The sequence below is a fragment of the Dendrobates tinctorius genome, unplaced genomic scaffold (assembly GCF_039654945.1).
Source record: "Dendrobates tinctorius isolate UK_male_01 unplaced genomic scaffold, ASM3965494v1 ptg000230l, whole genome shotgun sequence".
Classification (NCBI taxonomy): Eukaryota; Metazoa; Chordata; class Amphibia; order Anura; family Dendrobatidae; genus Dendrobates; species Dendrobates tinctorius.
Window position 1 is genome coordinate 1,687,172 of NW_027361897.1, and position 21,315 is coordinate 1,708,486.

Below are 21,315 nucleotides of genomic sequence, written 5' to 3' on the forward strand. Positions count from 1 at the left end.
CACAGTGTTCAGAGCATGGAGCAGATACCAGTAGACAGACCAGTACACTTGGAGGCGTGGAGGGGGTTGTAGGAGGGCAACAACCCAGCAGCAGGACTGCTACCTCATCCTTTCTGTAACGAGAAACAGGAGGAGCAGTGCCAGAGCCCTGCAAAATGACCTCCAGCAGGCCACTAACATCCATGTCAAACATAAAAGTTCCAGCAACAAACATCCAAATCAGATTGTTGAATAGACGTTAAAACTTCATCTTGCAATGCCTTTAAAAACATACTAAACGACAATCTGATTTGGATGTTTGTTGCTGGAACTTTTTTGTTTGATTACCACAGCTGCTTTTTACAAGCACCATCCTGGAGTTCACACCCAAAGCCACAGAAATTCATCTAATGGTGAGCTGAATAACTTTTTTTTTTTCCACTAACATCCATGTGTCTGCTCCAACTATCAGAAAAAGACTCCATGAGGGTGGTATGAGGGCCCGACATCAGCAAGTGGGTGTTGTGCTTACAGCCCAACACTGTGCAGGATGATTGGCATTTGCCAAAGAATACTAAGATTGGTGCATTCGACATTGGCGCTCTGTGCTCTTCATGGCTGAGAGCAGGTTCACACTGAGAACATGTGACAGTCTGGAGACGCCATGAAGAACGTTTTGCTGCTTGCAACATCCTCCAGCATGACCGGTTTGGCAGTGAGTCAGTAATGGTGTGGGGAGACATTTCTTTTGAGGGCCACACAGCCCCCCATGTGCTATTCAGAGGTACCCTGACTGTCATTAGGTACTGGGATGAGACCCTCAGTCCCATTCTGAGATCATATGCAGGTGCAGTTGGCCCTGAGTTCCTTCTGATGCATGACAATGCTAGGCCTCATGTGGCTGAAGCATGTCAGCAGTTCCTGCTTGATGAAGGCATTGATGCTATGGACCTGCCTGCCCATTCCTCAGACAGGAATCCAGTCGAGCACATCTGGGATTTCATGTCTCGTTCCATCCACCAATGCCACGTTGCACCACAGACTATCCAGGAGTTGACTGATGCTTTAATCCAGGTCTGGGAGGAAATCTCTCAGGAGAACATCCGCCACCTCATCATGAGCATGCCCAGGCATTGTAGGGGGAGGTTATACAGGCATGTGGAGGCCACACCCACTACTGATCATCATTTCCTTGTCTTGAGGCATTTCCACTGAAGTAGGATCAGCCTCTAATTTGATTTTCCACTTCAATTTTGAGTATCATTCCAAATCCAGACGTCCATGGGATATTAATTACATTGATTATTTGTATGTGTTATTGTTCTAGACGCAATCCACTATGTAATGAATAAAGATTTGCAACTGAAATATTTCATTTAGTGATATCTAAGATGTGGTATTTTAGTGTTCCCTTTTTTGAGCAGTGTATATTGGGCACCACATTGCCTTCCATATAGTTTAATGGACCCCGCATTGCCTTCTATATAGTATAATGGACATTACATTGCCATCACATTGCCTTCCATATAGTATAATGGGCAATCACATTGCCTTCTTTATAGTGTAATGGACACTACATAGCCCTTCATTTAGTATATTGGGCCCCATATTACCTTCCATATAGTATAATGGATTCCACGTTGCCTTCCATATAGTATAATGGGTCCTACATTGCCTTCCATTTACTATACTAGGGCCCACACTGCTTGCCATACAGTATAATGGGCCCCACTTAAACATTTACTGTATAATAGGCCCCACATTGCCTTCCATACAGTATCCAGTCTGCTTATATAGTTGAAAGTTCGATACCAGGCGGGGCCTCATAGCGGCTGCATGGTCTGCGCCATTGGATGCATACCACTGTATATATGTAAGCATTAATTTATTTATGTATTTATTTGTGCTAACTTTTTCTTTATTTTGTTTGATTTTAGAAAGCTGCCATTAAGGGAATTAGTCAGGTGGTAGTGTCCAGAATTGCCATGGCTGCTCCTGGAATGAGTGAGTATGATTATTGGCACTGCAAGTCACAAGAAAATGTATTTGTCTAATAATCTGCTGGCTAATTCACCTATCATAACTGATACATAAAATTACAAGTTTTATACCTCCTCCAAAACAAAGTTCAGTATTGCACGTGATTTTTTTTTTTTTTTTTTTTCACATAAAACAAGAAAATAAAGTAGCTCAGCAGTTAGTGTGCGTATGTACGTATACACATAGAGATAACAAGGCATTTCAACAAGCACACCGCTCAGGACAGTGAGAGCTATGAATAGTACATCTGCTCTGGAAGCAGCTTATGGTGGGGGCTGGTGATTTTGCAAGATTTATAATAACTCGCCAGGAGCTGAAAGAGAAGGGGACAACAGCTAACTGCTGTATATGAATCAATGGGATGGAAAGAGGTGGCTGGGATATTAGGAGATAACCTCTCTTCTGGATTGTAAGTAATGTGCACTCTCAGCCAGGGTCTGGGCAGTGGCCAAGCTCCATGGAAATCAGCTGCACACTATGAAAGATAAAAGCTCTCGACTTGCAGGAGAATGACAGCAGATAGAAAAAGCAAGTCAACTCCAAACTTGCTTATTTTCATGCTGTCTAGCTAAGGCTGCTTTCACATATCAGTTTTTTTGCAATCCGTCAAATTTTGAAAAAAAAACTGATCCGGCGACTGATGCCGACAGATCCGTTTTTTTCTCATAGACTTGTATTAGCGACGGATTCCTACTGATGGCCACACGTTTCATCCGTCATTCGCCGGAAATTTTTTGTCCATCGGCTGGAGACAACGGACATAGGAACATTTTTTGTCTCCGTCGAAAAGTCGGACAGCGACGGATTCAGCGCCGTCCGTCCTTTGCTAGAATGGAAGCCTATGGGCGCTGGATCTGTTGCTGTCCAACAAATGTCAGAATCCGTCGCCGGATTCCTTTTTTTAACAGGCGCATGCGCCGACAATGTGTGCCTGTATAGTGTGCGGGCTATGTGTGTGGCGGTGCTGTGCGGGGGGGGGGTATGCGGGGCTGTGTGTGTTCAGGCATCGTCCGATGGGACTACAAGTCCCATCAAGCTATGCCTGCTACAGTGACAGTGATTGACACATTAGCCAATGATGGGACAGTAGAAGTCCCATCATCCGGCTAAGGCTGGAGTCAGACACAATGTATAAAAAATACGGACCGTAATACGCAGAAATGTTCCCTGAACAGTGATCCGTATGTCATCCTTTGTCAAGGCGTGGCTGCGTTTTTTTGCGCATGTAAGCATCCGTATGGCATCCGTAGTCAGAGATTTTCTCGCCGGCTTGCAAAATGGACATATGATGGAGCCCAATGACAGGTTAAAACACAAACGAAAGAATAGATATAGACACATAGAATATATCATATATACACACACATATATATATATATATACATGTCATTGAGACACATATATATATTTCATAGAGTTCTACGTTTTTTATATGTCTTTGATTAATAATTAGATTAGTGTATGTGTGTAAAATTTGGGACATGTAGTTGTTAAATTAAGGGGTTAATTCGTTGAAAAAAATTATGTGGGCTCCCGCAGTAATTTCTCCACCAGAGAGGGAAAGCCAGTGAGTGAGGGCAGATATTAATAGCCTAGAGAGGGTCCATTATTTTTGGCCCCCTCCTGGCTAAAAAAAAATTTGCCCCCAGAAAAGGCGCATCTATAAGATGCGCCTTTTCTAGCACTTAGCCTCTCTATTCCCATTGCCCTGTAGCTGTGGCTAATGGGTTAATAAGAATGGGTTAATGTCACCTTGCTATTGAAAGGTAACATTAAGCCGGGTTAATAATGGAGAGGTGTCAATAAGACACCTATCCATTATTAATCCTATAGTAGCAAAGGGTTAAAAAACACACATTACTTAAAAATTCTTTTAATGAAATAAGCACACCAAGTTTTTGACCAGATTTATTAATCTGCTAATCCACAAAAAAGGCATGGTTCTGTAAAAAAGAAAAATAAGTAAAAAAGCAATAATATACCTACCTCTCCGCTGTTCAGTCAGGTCCCCCGCTGCAGTCCATCAGAAGGGGTTAACTAATTTACAACGGGGACCGGTGCTAATTCAACCGTCCTCACTGTAAACCACTGCCGAATTAATTAATCTCTGCGCAGCCTCCCCGGCTGACAGGAGATGAACTAATAAGCATGGGAAAGTTTCTGAACTTTTTCCCACAGTTCACCTCAGGTCAGCCAGGGACTCCGCGCAGCCTCCGACGCCTCTACATTATTAACCAGGCTTAATGTCACCTTACAATAGCAAGGTGACATTAACCCCTTATTACCCCATATGCCATCGCTACACGGCAATGGGAAGAGAGGGGCTAAGTGCCAGAATTGGCGCATCTTAGTGATTTAGTATTTGTAGCCAAGGGGGTCCAATATCCATGGCCCCTTTCCAGGCTATGAATATTAGCCCGCAGCTGTCTGCGTAGCCTTTCTGGCTATAAAATATAGGGGGACCCCTCGTCATTTTTTTTTGTAGTCCCCCTGTTTTAATAGCCAGTAAAGGCTATGCAGACAGCTGCGGGCTGATATTCATAGCTTGGGAAGGGGCCATGGCTATTACCCCCTTCAAATATTGGCCGTCGGCCTTCCCCCTCTGGCGCAGACATTTTTTTTTGTTTTTTTTTCTTTTAAATAAAAAATATTGTTCATTAATAAACATCGGCCTTGCTATTATTTATCTGTCTATATCTATCCATAGATATATCGAAACATAGATATATCTATGGATCCATATCTTTGGCTATTATCGATATCTATGGATATATACATATCTATGGGTATATCTATGGATATATCTATTGAGAAAGGTTTGCACCCTTTTGGACCTAAACGTTGCTGTATGGGCACATAGCCGGATGGGCTAATAAACATCACTCTATTTGAAGTCTCCATGGTTTGCTGCTTTCGTCTTTGATGGACTGGATATATCTATAGATATATCTATGTATTCTATCTATACCATATCTATCTATCTATCTATCTACTGTATCTACAGATCTGTCTGTGGGCGTTTTTAAAAACGGATCAGTCAAAAAAATGGAAGAAACGGATGAAAAAACGGATCCGTCAAGCCAACAGATTGTGACTGATGGCAAAAAACTATATAATGATATAAACCTGAGGCAAAATAATATTTTTTGCAAGAAAATATCTTTTATTCAGACATGGAACATAAACACTACAGATTCCCCAACATTTCGGCTCTATCGAGCCTTTATCAAGGGTTTATCTATAAAAATAAAATAACAATAACATATAATCAAAAATTGTCGGGAAAAATTTGACATCTCATTATATAATTAATATAAATGCATAAAACCAATAACGTGAATACAATGATTCCATCCGGTAAGTGAATCCTAATATTCTGATGAAAAAAGGGGAGAGATATATTATATATGTAAATCTATGCGCACCTAAAAGATTGCAAATGGTCACAAGGTATTATAAATAAAGTAAAATAAAGAAAATACCTGTGTAATCATATGTTCCCTTCTTACATATTCTAATAGTAAGGAAAAAGAAAGGGGAAGTCTTCTTAGAACCACATAAAGATATAGCCCAGGAAAGCAAAAAGAAAAAAGAAAAACACCATATATACAGACCTGTATAAACAAGACAACACAGAGCACTGGGGACCACGCCGCCGTCTAGATAAGAGAAGTGTGTACCAGACGGAGGAGAGGTAAGTTTATTTATAGCCCTGATAACACGAAAATGCAATTCAGCTGTGGTTTGAATAGACCGCGCGTCATTGCGCTACCAGCGCATGCGTAATGCGCGTTAAATGACGGAAGTGGGGACAGAGTATCATTCTGCCCCTAAGATTAAACAAGCGCACGTCATCCTATTGATCGCGCATGCGCAGTGCACAATACCTGACAGAAGTGTGGCAGAAAAACCTACCGCTACAGACACACTGGAATAAACATAATAAACACCAGAAATACTTTAAAGGTGCGTTCAAAAGCGCATATGTAATGTGCACAAAACAGAAAGAAAGGGGGGGGGAGGAAAAAACAAAAGAGGGAAAAACATGCAAATACTGTTAGCGCTGATGCCCTGAAAAAATAAGAGCTATAAAAATTATTAACTGTAATATGTAAGATACTTAAAACTGGGTATAAATCAAATCTGATTATAAATAAACTTACCTCTCCTCCGTCTGGTACACACTTCTCTTATCTAGACGGCGGCGTGGTCCCCAGTGCTCTGTGTTGTCTTGTTTATACAGGTCTGTATATATGGTGTTTTTCTTTTTGCTTTCCTGGGCTATATCTTTATGTGGTTCTAAGAAGACTTCCCCTTTCTTTTTCCTTACTTTTAGAATATGTAAGAAGGGAACATATGATTACACAGGTATTTTCTTTATTTTACTTTATTTATAATACCTTATGACCATTTGCAATCTTTTAGGTGCGCATAGATTTACATATATAATCTATCTCTCCCCTTTATTCATCAGAATATTAGGATTCACTTACCGGATGGAATCATTGTATTCACGTTATTTGTTTTATGCATTTATATTAATTATATAATGAGATGTCAAATTATATAATGAGATGTCAAATTTTTCCCAAAAATTTTTGATTGTATGTTATTGTTATTTTATTTTTATAGCTAAACCTTTGATAAAGGCTCGATAGAGCCGAAACATTGGGGAATCTGTAGTGTTTATGTTCCATGTCTGAATAAAAGATATTTTCTTGCAAAGAAAAATTATTTTGCCTCAGGTTTATATCATTATATTACTTATTTTCCTGGTGGCTTGGTTAGCTTTCCCCATTTTTTATAATTGATGGCAAAAAACTGAAATGTGAAAGCAGCCTAAGGCATTTTAATAACTGGAGAATACCCCTTTAATGACTGCAGGATGTCACTTCATGACTTTGTTACTGCTAGATAGAGACATATAGGTCTACTTAGGAGCTGTACACATAAAATGACTATTTGCAGTATTACGGTAGTTAACAAATGTAAGGCTATGTGCACACGTAACGGAACTCTCGCGGAAATTACCGCGAGAATTCCGGAATAACATTTTCACGCGGAAAAACTAGCATTTTGCAAGCGTATTTAGCTTGCAAAATGCTAGCGTTCTCCAAGCGATCTGCAGCATCGCTTGGAGAACTGATTGACAGGTTGGTCACACTCGTCAAACAGTGTTTGACAAGTGTGACCAACTTTTTACTACTGAGGCCGCCTATGCAGCATCAGTAGTAAAAGATAGAATGTAAAAAAAAATAAAAAATGGTGTTATTCTTACCTTCCGACGTCCCGCGCATCCGTTCCCAGTAATCCTTTGCGAAAATGCCCGCGATGACGTCCGTTCTCGCGGGATCGCGACGTCTCGCGGTAATTAGCGCGAATGACCGCGAGACTTCGCGATCCCACGAGAACGGGCATTTTCGCAAAGGATTACTGGGACCGGGAGCGTGGAGAGAGGCGGGAAGGCTGCGGGGGACGCCGGAAGGTAAGAATAACAATATTTTTTATTTTATAATTCTATTTTTTACAGAGATATGGTACCCAAAGCCCGGAGGACAGTCTCCTCTCCTCCGGACCGTGGGTACCATCCGCAATTGTTCTGCTTACTTTCCGCATGGTGTGCACAGCCACATGCGGGAAGGAAGCGGAACAATGCATTCCTATGGGTGCGGGATCGCCGCAATTCCGCAAAATAATGAGCATGCTGCGTTTTTTACCGCAAAGCGATTCCGCCGCGGTAAAAACCGCAGCATTAGCACAGCATTGCGGAATCCCATAGGAATGCATTGGATGCTTATTTTTCGCGTTTTCGCAGCAAAATCGCGCGGTTAAAACCGCCGCGGAAACGCGAAAAAGATGCAACCTGTGAACTCAGCCTAACAGTGACTTTATGAAAGATGGCCATGTCTGTAATGTCACTAAATTAGGCTAGTTTTACACTAGCGTATTGAGGAGCTGCGGAGGGATGCCGACTTCCTCTGTGAAGCTCCGCCCACTGCCGCACCTCCTCCATTCAGCTCTGCCTACGTCAGCATGAGGCCTGCATACCCTATCTTTAGCATTGGGTACACAGGCCATGCCGATGTATGCGGATGCCTCCGTATGCGTCGTTTTGACGGTGCGGCGACCGCAACAAAATCCAACATGTTGCGTTCGGCGCAGGTCGCTGCACCGTCAAAGCGACGCATACGGAGGCATCCGCATACATCGGCATGGCCTGTGTACCCAATGCTAAAGATGGGACGCAGGCCGCGTGCTGACGTAAAAGGAGCTGAATGAAGGAGGCGCGGCAGTGGGCGGAGCTTCACGGAGGAAGTCCGCATCTTAATTAATAAAAATTTAGGTTGAAAGAAAAATGAATGATCAGGTGGACTTTATTATCAACATGTTCATCTTTTTAACAAATTTTCTGTACAGATTTGAACATGTGACTAAACTATACTGATAGGAGTGACACTTCATCTCAAAAACACCTTGACAGATCAATTTACCAACAGATTCCTTTGTCATTTCAAAATAATATGATGTTCGTTTCCACCCAGGCTTCTATCGTTTTGTTATATTGCAAATTTGTATTATTTGCAAAATCTTATCTTTTTTTTCAATGTTATTTGTATTGTTTATTTCAGTACTGTTGCCAATTCTGATGCAAAGATTAGAGACCTTTCCCTTCATGAAGGTAAGTGGTAAACACTAACCATACCGTATTTTTCGGACTAAAACACGCAGCAGACCATAAATATCCCCATCTTGGTATGTATGGCCCCCTCATCCCTATCCTGGTATGCATGCCCCCCCCCCCATACCCATCCTGGTATACATGGTGCCCATTCCCATCCTGGTATGCATGGCCCCCTCATCCCCATCCTGGTATGCATGGTCCCCTCATTACCATCCTAGTATGCATGGCCCCCTCATACCCATCCTTTTATCCATGGCCCCCTCATCCCTATCCTAGTATGCATGGCCTCCTCATACCTATCCTTGTATGCATGGCCCCCTTATCCCCATCTTAGTATACATGATGCCCATCCCTATCCTGGTATGCATGGCCCCCTCATCCCTATCCTGGTATGCATGGTCCCCTCATCCCTATCCTGGAATGCATGGTCCCCTCATACCCATCCTTTTATCCATGGCCCCCTCATCCCTATCCTGGTATGCATGGTCTGCTTATCCCTATCCTGGTATGCATGGCCCCCTCATACCCATCCTTTTATCCATGGCCCCCTCATCCCTATCCTAGTATGCATGGCCCCCTCATCCCTGTCCTGGTTTGCATGGCCTCCTCATCCCTATCCTGGTATACATAGCCCCCTCATCCCTATCCTAGTATGCATGGCCCCCTCATCCCTGTCCTGGTTTGCATGGCCCCCTCATCCCTATCTTGGTATGCATGGTCCTCTCATCCCTATCCTGGTATGCATGGTCCCCTCATACCCATCCTTTTATCCATGGCCCCCTCATCCCTATCCTGGTATGCATGGTCTGCTTATCCCTATCCTGGTATGCATGGCCCCCTCATACCCATCCTTTTATCCATGGCCCCTTCATCCCTATCCTAGTATGCATGGCCCCCTCATCCCTGTCCTGGTTTGCATGGCCTCCTCATCCCTATCCTGGTATACATGGCCCCCTCATCCCTATCCTAGTATGCATGGCCCACTCATCCCTATCCTAGTATGCATGGCCCCCTCATCCCTATCCTGGTATGCATGGCCCCCTCATCCCTATCCTGGTATGCATGGCCCCCTCATCCCTATCCTGGTATACATGGCCCCCTCATCCCTATCCTGGTATGCATGGCCCCCTTATCCCTGTCCTGGTATACATGGCTCCCTCATCCCTATCCTGGTATACATGGCCCCCTCATCCCTATCCTTGTATGCGTGGCCCCCTTATCCCCATCTTAGTATATATGGCTCCTCATCCCTATCCTGGAATGCATGGCCTCCTCATCCCTATCCTGGTATACATGGCCTCCTCATCCCTATCCTTGTATGCATGGCCCCCTTATCCCCATCTTAGTATATATGGTGCCCATCCCTATCCTGGAATGCATGGCCTCCTCATCCCTATCCTGGTATGCATGGCCTCCTCATCCCTATCCTTTTACTAAGTAAAGTACAGGCAGAACCATATTGGTGCAGTCATAAAGATTAAAATTATACCTCAGATGAAGAAATCCATTTTGTATAGCATTGTGTGAACGTGCTCGATCATATGTTGCAGCCGTCTTAACAGCTGCGAACCATGCAGCCGCAGGGACTCGAACATAATATATGAGCACATTAGACGAGTCCAGTCGGTGGTCCAATATAGTTCCCTGGTGCCGGACAATAAATGGGCATTGGCATCGTTGGATGCAGCCAAGGCTTTTGATTCTCTTAAGTGGCCTTTCCTCCATTCGTGTTTACAGAAATACGGATTCAGTGATAGATTTTTAAAATGGATTAGTATATTATATATGAAACCCAGGGCCCGGGTCATTGTAAATGTTACCGGATTTTTTTCTGTATTATCTGGCTGGACAGGCCAGAGCTATAAGTAAGTGGATGCCCGGTGGTCACCTCCCTAATTCTGAAGAACATTTGCTTCATGCTGCTCGAGCTGATTGCCCGCTGTTTTTTTTGGAATTGGCACGATCAGTATGGAAACAGATTAAAAGGGTGATCGGATTTAGAGATATTATAGCTGAAATGCCCCTATGGAATAAAGGTTACCTTCCGGCATTACTTGAACACCCGTCTGCCGAATTCTGGACTCAATACAATGTTTCTACGATAGGTGATCTACATGATCACGGAACTCTGATATATTTTGAACAATTACAGGTTAAATGCAATGTCCCGAGATCCCAGTTCTTCCGTTATCTACAATTAAGGTCAGCCTTTCAGTCACACATGAGATGTGTAGGTGTAGACAATGCTATCTCGTCTTTACCCTTGATAGGAATTCTTAAATCACAGGTTCCCAGGGTCTTATCTCCTCTCTGTATACATACATACATGCTGTCAGTAGGGACAGAGTCCACTATAGATTCGGTTAAGGGGAAATGGGGAAGGCTCATCCCTGGTATACAGAGAGAGGAGTGGGAGGAAATTTTGGAGTCTCCAATCAGGGTATCTCCGTCTGTTAACAACAGGATGATACAATTATCTATATATATAATTGTCTTATCATGTCTGTAGCCGAAATCCTGCGTCGCTGATTGGTCGCAGTAGTTAGGCCGTAACCAATCAGCGACAGTCGCTTAGTCGTCGCGGTAACACGGCCACATCGCTTATTGTACAGGCACATTACAGCCGTTAAAGGCACCACTGCTGCATCGCTCATTACACAGGCACAGTCCTGTACATATTCTGGAGTACAATACATTAGGTAACAGCAGAACAGTGACTGCAGCTCTGGGTGTAACAGGAGTACATTAGGTATCAGCAGAACAGTGACTGCAGATCTGGGTGTAACTGGAGCACAATACATTAGGTAACAGTAGAACAGTGACTGCAGCTCTGGGTGTAACTTGCGTACAATACATTAGGTAAGAGCAGAAAAGTGACTGCAGCTCTGGGTTAACTGGAGTACAATACATTAGGTAAGATCTGAACAATGACTGCAGCTCTGGAGTAACTGAACTACAATACATTAGGTAAAAGCAGAACAGTGACTGCAGCTCTGGGTGTAACTGGAGTATAATACATTAGGTAACAGCAGAACAGTGACTGCAGCTCTGGGTGTAACTGGAGTACAATACATTAGGTAACAGCAGAACAGTGACTGCAGCTCTGGGTGTAACTGGAGTACAATACATTAGGTAACAGCAGAACAGTGACTGCAGATCTGAGTGTAACTGGAGTATAATACATTAGGTAACAGCAGAACAGTGACAGCAGCTCTGGCTGTAACTGGAGTATAATACATTAGGTAACAGCAGAACAGTGACAGCAGCTCTGGCTGTAACTGGAGTATAATACATTAGGTAACAGCAGAACAGTGACTACAGTTCTGAGTGTAACTGGAGTACAATACATTAGGTAAAAGCAGAACAGTGACTGCAGCTCTGGGTGTAACTGGAGTATAATACATTAGGTAACACCAGAACAGTGACTGCAGATCTGAGTGTAACTGGAGTGCAATACATTAGGTAACAGCAGAACAGTGACAGCAGCTCTGGCTGTAACTGGAGTATAATACATTAGGTAACAGCAGAACAGTGACAGCAGCTCTGGCTGTAACTGGTGTATAATACATTAGGTAACAGCAGAACAGTGACTGCAGCTCTGGCTGTAACAGGAGTATAATACATGAGGTAAGAGCAGAACGGTGACTGCAGCTCTGGGTGTAACTGGACTACACTACATTAGGTAACAGCAGAACAGTGACTGCAGCTCTGGCTGTAACTGGAGTACAAAACATTAGGTAACAGCAGAACAGTGACAGAAGCTCCGAGTGTAACATGAGTATAATACACTAGCTGGTGGACCGATTCTATCGCATCAGGTATTTTAGAGTCTCTGTTAAAATAAAAAATAGTTATATGCTCACCTTCCGACGGCCCGCGGACTCTTTCCCTCCTCTCACCACGCGCCCGGCATCTTCCGGTTCCAGTAATGCTTAGCGAGAAGGGCTGAAGATGATGTCACTCTCGCGAGAGCGCGACGTCATCAGCGGTGTTTCGCGCAAAGCATTACTGGAACCAGAAGATGACGGGAGCGTGGAGAGGAGAGAAAGAGTCCAGGGGCCGTCGGAAGGTGAGTATATACCGGTAACTATTTTTTATTTTAACAGAGACTCTACAATACCCGATGCGATAGAATCGGGCCACCATCTAGTATATTATAAATTAATCATATTTGACTCCAGCTCGACTCTTTAAGACGGGCCGATACCAATCATCGGAATGTTTGAGATGCCATTCAGTAGATGCAGACTTTATCCATATGATCTGGCAGTGTCCTATCATTGCACAATATTGGAAGGAGGTGACATCATTATTAACATCCCTGGTACAAGTTCCTGTTCCCCTTGAGCCACTGATCTGTTTATTTGGGATATGGGATGAGGAGACATGGGGCCAATATAATATACTGGGATTTTCTTACGGGAGACGTTGTTTATGGCAAGAAAGGTACTGGGCACTACGGTGGATGGGAGCCTCATCTCCCTCTCTTGGGATCTGGATCAATCTAGTGAACTAATATCATCCCATATGAATGCACGCTGTATCAAAACAGGATGCCCGGGTAGATTTGAGAAGATTTGGGAGAGGTGGAACTCCTCTCACCTTACTTTGTAGAATGGAGGTGTCACATAATAGATGGTTAATTGTGTGGAATTAGGCTGCGAAATAGTTGTCGTTCTTGGAGATATAGGTATGGTTTAGAAGTTATATAGGTTTTATCACTTTTGCAATAACATCAAGACCAGGGTGATTTAATTGACATTGTTTTATTCTGCATACAGATGGTATGCATATTTTGTTTTGCATCTAATGTCATATGAAACATATATATTTTGTACAATATTTTACACCATGTACAAGTTTGTATAATGTATACCCTGTTTATGGCTTAATAAACGAATTTAAAAAAAATAATAATATATGAGCACGCCCGAGAAAGTTGGACAACACGAAATCTGAGCATGTGTGGTCATCACTAATTTTGTAGCTTTTCTTTAATCTGTCTTTTGAAGTTTCTTTGTATTCATATCTTTGTGCATCGGGGCAGGACTGTGGGCAGGGTCTTCAGCTTACTTCCATACCCTATGCTGTTTCTTCTCCTCCACCTCCTTCTCCTCCTTCTCCTTTTCCTTCCGACTCCATTCTAGCCGCGGGTGGTGCTTGCGCAGATTGAGTTTTTTAAAGTCTTCAGGAAAGTTGCATCGGTGGCTGTGCATACGTAAATTGCTCAGTCCATCTGGCGCCATTTTACTAAAGCCAACCATTAGATCAATCAGCACAAGCTCCGCCCGCGGCTATAACTTATGGTGGCCTTTAGTAAAATGGCGCCAGTTGCACTGAACAATCTACACATGCACAGCCACCGCTGCCACTTTCCTGAAGACATTAAAAAAAACTCAATCTGCGCAAGTGCCGCCTGTGGCTAGGACGGCGTTGGCACAATATTATAAATTAAGATGTTGAGACACTTAGGTACAGAGGGGATGGAACAACCCTGAAGACCCTACCCACAGTCCCGCCTACCGGCCGGCTCCAATGCACAAGCAAACGTCAAACAAGGATTGTATTGTTTTACATTTTTGGTGTATTCTGTGTTTAATGTTTAGAAATCTTCTGGAACAAAGATCCAAAAAAGCGCAACCTACCAGTTTACCTACTTATCATCTGCACCCTAGCCTGGTGGAAGCTTGATAGCTGACATAACACATCAATATGTGCTTTACTCCTTAGTGATTGACTCTCACCTTTTGCTACGGTACCCAAACATGTTACTTGGTTGCCTAGCAAAGTACATTACTTGCAGAACTAATTATTGAGTCTGAAGAACTCCCCGATGAATAATTAAAGTATCAGCCGCAGAAAAAAAAAATTGTTGGATTGAAATCTGTAAAATGCTTAACATGTTTCTTACTATTTTTTATTTCCACAGAAAATCCATTTTCTCCATGCTCCCCTACAAGTTACATTGGTTGGGGGATTGTAAGTAAAATCTTGATTTTTTTTTTTTTTTTTTTTTTTTTTCTGCTATTTTAAAATTCCTTTTAAATAACAGTCTAGTGAGGTGGAGCACCTCGCTGGATCAATTATTACTACAGTCTGGAATCTTAGGCCCTGCAGTAGGTATAATACATGATTTAATAAAAAATGCAAAAGTCTAAGCACTATTTTCAAGGCGAAAGCTGCAAGGCTTTTTTTTTTACCAACTATATATACTTGATTCAGGAGTTGAGTTGTGTCCGCCCCTGCAGACTGATTGTTCTCATCTGTCTGATCCACAGTTGGCCAACGCCTTCCATCCCAGGATTCTGCACCCTCTCTATTTCCTGACTATTCACATAGGGCATCACAGAGGCTCAGTGGTTAGCACCGTTGCTTTGCTGCACTGGGGTGGTTGGTTCAAATCCCACCAAGAACAACATCTGCAAGGAGTTTGTGTTTTCTCCCCGTGTTTACATGAATTGCAGAATGCTCTAATGCCAATATTATGCCTGCATACAACAACACAATTTGTTGATGATGTATGCTTTCTTAAGAGTTGTCCACTTTACATGTATTTTAACAAATGTGTTGCGTACATGATTATTACAGGCTCTCTTCCTGCTGTTAAAATGTCATATAATAGTTACTCCATAATAATCAGAAATCAAACATATGTAAATAAACAATACATATTTTATTGAGGTACATCACTATACAATAAAAAGACAATAATGAAAATCAAGAAACAATGAAAGCAAGGGGAGGCCAATAAGAGACACAAAGTAATGAAGGGAAGATAATACAATACAAGGAGTAACCATCGGATGGCAGCACTACCAAAGAATAATAACGTACTGTATGTATATAGACATATGTATACTCAAAGTTAGTTACAATGCAAATCTAAAGTTAGATCTATAGATATTTAATGCAGTGTAATGCACGCAATTAGCGCAATGTAATACACAAAATGAATTAAATAGTAAAGAGATAAAGATGCTTTATTGTAAGACATACCCAGAAATAAAAATAGAATGTATCACCACGTCAGCCTCTACCTCAGACCTATTTTATTTTGGGGTCTCTTCCTCTACTTGCTAGTACAACCTTCTTCATAATCTGCGAAGTACTTCTGTTCTCAAAATGGTGTATTATGGAGGAACATGTGACCAGACTTGTCCATCAGCCTCCTACAATTGGAAGAAACAGCTTTGCTATATGCAATGTTTTTGAATTGGAGGAGGTTGATGGACAAGTCTGGTCACATAATCCACCAATGCCCATATTGAAAACAGGGAGAACGGTCTGGTTTGTGATGAACGAGGCACTGATGAGAGCAGTTGGAAAACCTGAAATGCTTAGTTTTGTCGTACTTACTAATTTGAATGTCCCCAACACGTTTTTTTTTTTAAATAAAGCTAAACTAGGGAACATCTTTAATAAATATCAGTAGATTTCTGTCAGCCAGCCTGTATTTTATAAATGGTTCTTGTATCTTGTAGGGCATGTATTATTATTATTATTATTATTATTATTATTTATTTTTAGAGCACAATTTATTCTATGGCGCTGTAGATGAAGAAGGAGTTAAGGAAAGGACGGATTCTGGAAATATTTTTGAGTTGGAGGTGACGAGCTTGGATGTGTGGTTTGAAGGACAGGGCAGAGTCGAGGGTTACTCTGAGGCAGCGGACCTGCAGTACAGGGCAAAGCGTGATATAATTTATTACGATAGATCAGGTAGGGGAGTTAGGAGAGATGGAGGAAAGATGATTATTTTGTCCATGTTGGGCTTTAGGAAGTATGATAAGAAAGAGGAGAATATGGTTGATAGACATTCAGGGATTTTGTGCAGCAGAGAGATAGATTTGAGTATCATCAGCATATAGTTTGTACTGGAAGCCATGGGACTTTGAGTTGTCCCAAGTCAAAGGTATAGATTGAGAAGAGTTATAGTCCCGGGACAGAGCCTTGGAGGACACTAACAGAGAGACGGTGAGATGAGGAGGTAGTGTGGGAGACGTTAAATCTGCAGTTGGAGAGGTATGAGGAGATGCAGGAGAAAGCCAAGTCTTTGACGCCAGGGGAAGAGAGGATTTGTAGTAGGAGGCATTGTTCGACTGTGTCGAAGGTGTAGGACAGGTCTAGATGGAGAAGTATAGAGAAGTGTCTGTTAGCTATGACAATAAGTAGTTAGTAATTTTGGTCAGGGCCGTTTTGGTGGCGTGGTGGGGACGAAAGCCGGTTTGTAGGTCATCAAAGTGAGTTTGGGAGATGGGAGGAAAGTTTAGCATGTACATGCTGTCCTAGGAGTTTGGAGGCAAACGGGAGCAGTGATATGGGGCGATAGCTGAACTTAGAAGTCGGGTCTAGGGATGGCTTTTTCAGGATAGGCGTGATACTGGCATGTTTGAAAGTAGAAGGGAAGGTACCAGAGGTTAGCAATAGGTTGAAAAGATGGGTTAGGGCCAGTATAAGCCTTGTGGTGAGGTTGGGAAGGATGTGGGATGGGATGCAGTCAAGTGCACAAGTGGTGATGTGCGATTTGGAGATGAGCTAGTTCTCTTTCAGCGATGGTGGGGAGGAAAGTTATGGGTAAGGGGCAGTGGTCTTTTATATGTAGGGGTTGTGGTGGATGAGTAATAAAGATTTGCCTTGTTTGGTTGACCTTGTTTTTTAAATGTACGGTGAAGTTGATGAGGGAGGTCGAATAGGGCAGAGTAGGGAGTTAAGTGTTGAATAACTGTTTGGGGTTGTGGGATAAAGAAGGTATAGACCTGCGTATCAGAGGGAAGGGCCAATTTTAATATGAAAGTTGCTGTTTTGAATGCGGTGAAGTCTACTTGAGATTGTTTTTCTTCCAATGCTATGTTGCAAATCTGGACACTCGCCGAAGCTTTCTAGTAAGGTTATTGTGCCAGTTGAGTCTATTGATTAGTCGCACTCTGCCATGCAAAAGCGGGGCCACCGAATCAATAACTGATGCTAGTGTGGTGTTGTGGAAAATTTTGTCACTGTCTGTGTTGTGGAGTGATGTTATGGAGGATAGAATAGAATAGAGTCGTAGAGCGTGTGCATGTCTAAATGTGTGAGATTTCTGCGGGTTGTGCTAGTGAATACATGGTGGTTAGCTAGGGGGAGAGGTGAGGATGTGAAGTAAGATAGGGAGCAGAGGCAGGTGGAAATAAGGTCTATTGTATCGCAAGGATAAAAAGGTGGTACCTGGACTTGTCGAAGCGTCAGATAGACGCGAAATGGCCATCATCCTTTATGTGAGCTGCTCCCCTGCATGTTTTAACCTGCTTTAATAAAGATGTTTTTTATGGGACAGAGTGCCACCTTTTTATCCTTCCTGCGATTCTATGAACATTTCTCTTCTGGGTGTAGCACCTATTGATCTGGTGTTGAAAAGCTGCAGAGGTATGCAAGTTTGAATGGTGCCGGTTTTTCTCTTTTGATTGTAAGGTCTACTATACAGTGGGTACGGAAAGTATTCAGGCCCTTTTACATTTTTCACTCTTTGTTTCATTGCATCCATTTAGTAAATTCAAAAAAGTTCATTTTTTTCTCATTATTCAATTTCTCATTAAAATTGACAAATCACCAGGCCCTGATGGCATTCACCCTCGGTTATTAAGGGAGTTAAGTAATGTGATAGACAGGCCTCTATTCCTTATATTTAAAGACTCTATAGAAACAGGGTCTGTTCCCTTTTGATTGGCGACAAGCAAATGTGGTACCAATATTCAAAAAGGGGTGTAAAAGGGAACCTGGAAACTATAGGCCAGTAAGCTTAACATCTGTTGTGGCTAAAATTTATGAAGGGTTTCTAAGGGACACCATTATGGAACACCTCAATGTTAATAAATGTTTAACTCCATATCAACATGGATTTATGAAGGATCGCTCCTGTCAAACTAACCTGATCAGCGCCTGAGGATGTAAGCTCTCAAATGGACCAAGGAGAATCATTGGATGTCATTTATCTCGACTTCTCTAAAGCAATTGACACTGTCCCACATAAAAGATTGGTAAGTAAGATGAGAAAGCTTGGACTAGGGGAAAATGTGTGTAGATGGGTAGGTAGCTGGCTTAGTGATAGAAAACAAAGAGTGGTTATTAATGGTGCATACTCAGATTGGGCCAGGGTTACTAGTGGGGTACCACAGGGTTCTGTATTGGGCCCCCTACTATTTAATATATTTATTAATGATCTAGTGGATGGCTTACACAGTAAAATATCAGTATTTGCAGATGATGCAAAACTATGTAAGGTAGTTAACACAAAGGAGGACAGTTTGCAACTACAGACAGATTTGAGTAAATTGGAGAATTGGGCTGAAAAATGGCAAATGAGGTTTAACACAGATAAGTGTAAGGTTATGCACATGGGAAGGAGAAACAGATGCTATAATTACTTACTAAATGGGAAACTGCTGGGGAAATCAGACATGGAAAAAGACTTAGGCATCTTAGTCAATAAGAATACAATACCCAGAAAGGTTATCAAAATTAGGTCTATTTACTATAGAAAAGAGAAGACTTAGGGGAGACCTAATATATATGTACACGTATGTCAGAGGGCAATACAGAGATCTCTCCAATGAACTGTTTGTACCAAGGACTGTGACAAGAACAAGGGGGCATTCTCTTCGTTTGGAGGAAAGACAATTTCTGCACCAGCATAGAAGAGGGTTCTTCACGGTAAGAGCAGTGAGGCTCTGGAATTCTCTTCCTGAGGAAGTGGTGGTGGCCAACTCACTGAATGAATTTAAGAAAGGAATGGATGCTTTTCTTGTGAGTAACGGTATAGAAGGTTACGAATAACATAATATTATAGGTAGATGGTTGACCCAGCTTAGGAGTCGGGAAGGAATTTTTTTTCCCTATGGAGAAAATTGGCTTCTACTCTGTGGGTTTTTTGCCTTCCCCAGGATCAACAATGCAGAACAGCTGCACTAAAAATAGGCTAGACTGAAAAAACACAGACTTGTAGAAATTTTTGCAAATTTATTAAGAAAGAAAATCTGAAATATCACATGGTAATAAGTATTTAGACCCTTTGCTCAGACATTCGTATTTAAGTCACATGCTGTCCATTTCCTTGTGATCCTCATTGAGATGGTTCTACTCCTTCAATGGAGTCCAGCTGTGTCTAATTAAACTGATAGGCCTTGATTTGTAAAGGCACACACCTGTCTATATAACCTCACAGCTCACAGTGCATGTCAGACCAAATGAGAATCATGAGGTCAGAGGAACTGGCCAAGGAGCTCAGAGACAGAATTGTGGCAAGGCACAGATCTGGCCAAGGTTACAAAAGAATTTCTGCAGTACTCAAGGTTCCTAAGAGCACAGTGTCCTCCATAATCCTTAAATGGAAGGTGTTTGGAACCACCAAAAGTCTTCCTAGACCTGGCCATCCAGCCAAATTGAGCAATCATGGGAGAAGAGCCTTGGTGAGAGCGGTAAAGAAGAACCCCAAGATCACTGTGGCTGAGCTCCACAGATGAAGTAGGGAGATGGGAGAAAGTTCCACAAAGTCAACTATCACTGCAGCCCTCCTCCAGTCGGGCCTTTATGGCAGAGCAGCCCGATGGTAGCCTCTCCTGAGTGCCAGACATATGAAAGCCCACATACAGTTTGCTAAGAAAAAACACATGAAGGACTCCCAGACTATAAGAAATGAGAAGATAGAATTTTTTGGTGATAATTCTAAGCAGTATGTGTGCAGAAAACCAGGCACTGCTCATCACCTGCCCAATACAATCCCAACAGTGAAACATGGTGGTGGCAGCATGAATGGCAGAGGATCCCCAAATTCAGGTGTGGAAAAACTTGTTGCATCATTCCCAAGAATACTCATGACTGTACTAGCTCAAAAGGGTGCTTCTACACAACACTGAGCAAAGGGTCTGAATACTTAAGACCATGTGATGTTTCAGTTTTTATTTTTTATTTTCAATAATTTTTATTTTGAAACACAGTATTAAAACACTAAAACAAGAATTATTGTCCCGTGCAAGGGAGCATATATTGTTATTTGCACAATAAATTGCTATTTCCAATCTAACACATTGAACAAAAGGGAAGACAAGACAAAGGAAGGGATAGGATAGGACACAAGAAATTTAGCCATAAAAAATAAAAGAATGAAAAGAATACACCATAGCATTATGAATAACCAGTTCAGGGTATCTATCTCTAATATGTAATTACAAAACTAGAGTCCCATATAAATTCAGTTCCGTCTTTAACTCTGAATTAGAAATAGTTAAGGGGAAGTCATAGGGCCAGGTCCAATTGTGTATTTGGGTGTAGGTCTATCCAAGGATTCCAAACTTTGAGGAATAAGTCTCACGTGTCAGACCTAGTTGATTCTATATGCTCATATAGCATAATAGTATTCATTCTTTCCTTTACCAAAGATATCAATAACAAAGGAGTTTTCCATCTTGCTGCGATATGAATCTTTGTTGCCATACACAAATAGTTCACCAATCTGTGGAAGCTTTTTGAGAACCGCGGGGGTCTAGTTCCCAATAGAAGGACAGAGGGCTCTAGATCGATCGGCTCACCAAACATTTGCTCTATCACACCTTTCACCTTTCTCCACAGTTCCGTGACCACTGTAC

General features: G+C 42.2%; 1 protein-coding gene across 2 annotated transcripts in view; it reads left to right on the forward strand.

The window, feature by feature from the left end:
* SFXN2 (sideroflexin 2) overlaps positions 1-21,315 on the forward strand; it is a 93,961-nt gene that overhangs the window by 56,855 nt on the left and 15,791 nt on the right. For both annotated transcript variants that reach the window (XM_073555757.1, XM_073555756.1), the window contains exons 8-10: positions 1,917-1,983; positions 8,649-8,698; positions 14,631-14,680. In XM_073555757.1, the coding sequence (XP_073411858.1) occupies positions 1,917-1,983; positions 8,649-8,698; positions 14,631-14,680 (167 nt within the window). The remainder of the gene's footprint in view (positions 1-1,916; positions 1,984-8,648; positions 8,699-14,630; positions 14,681-21,315) is intronic.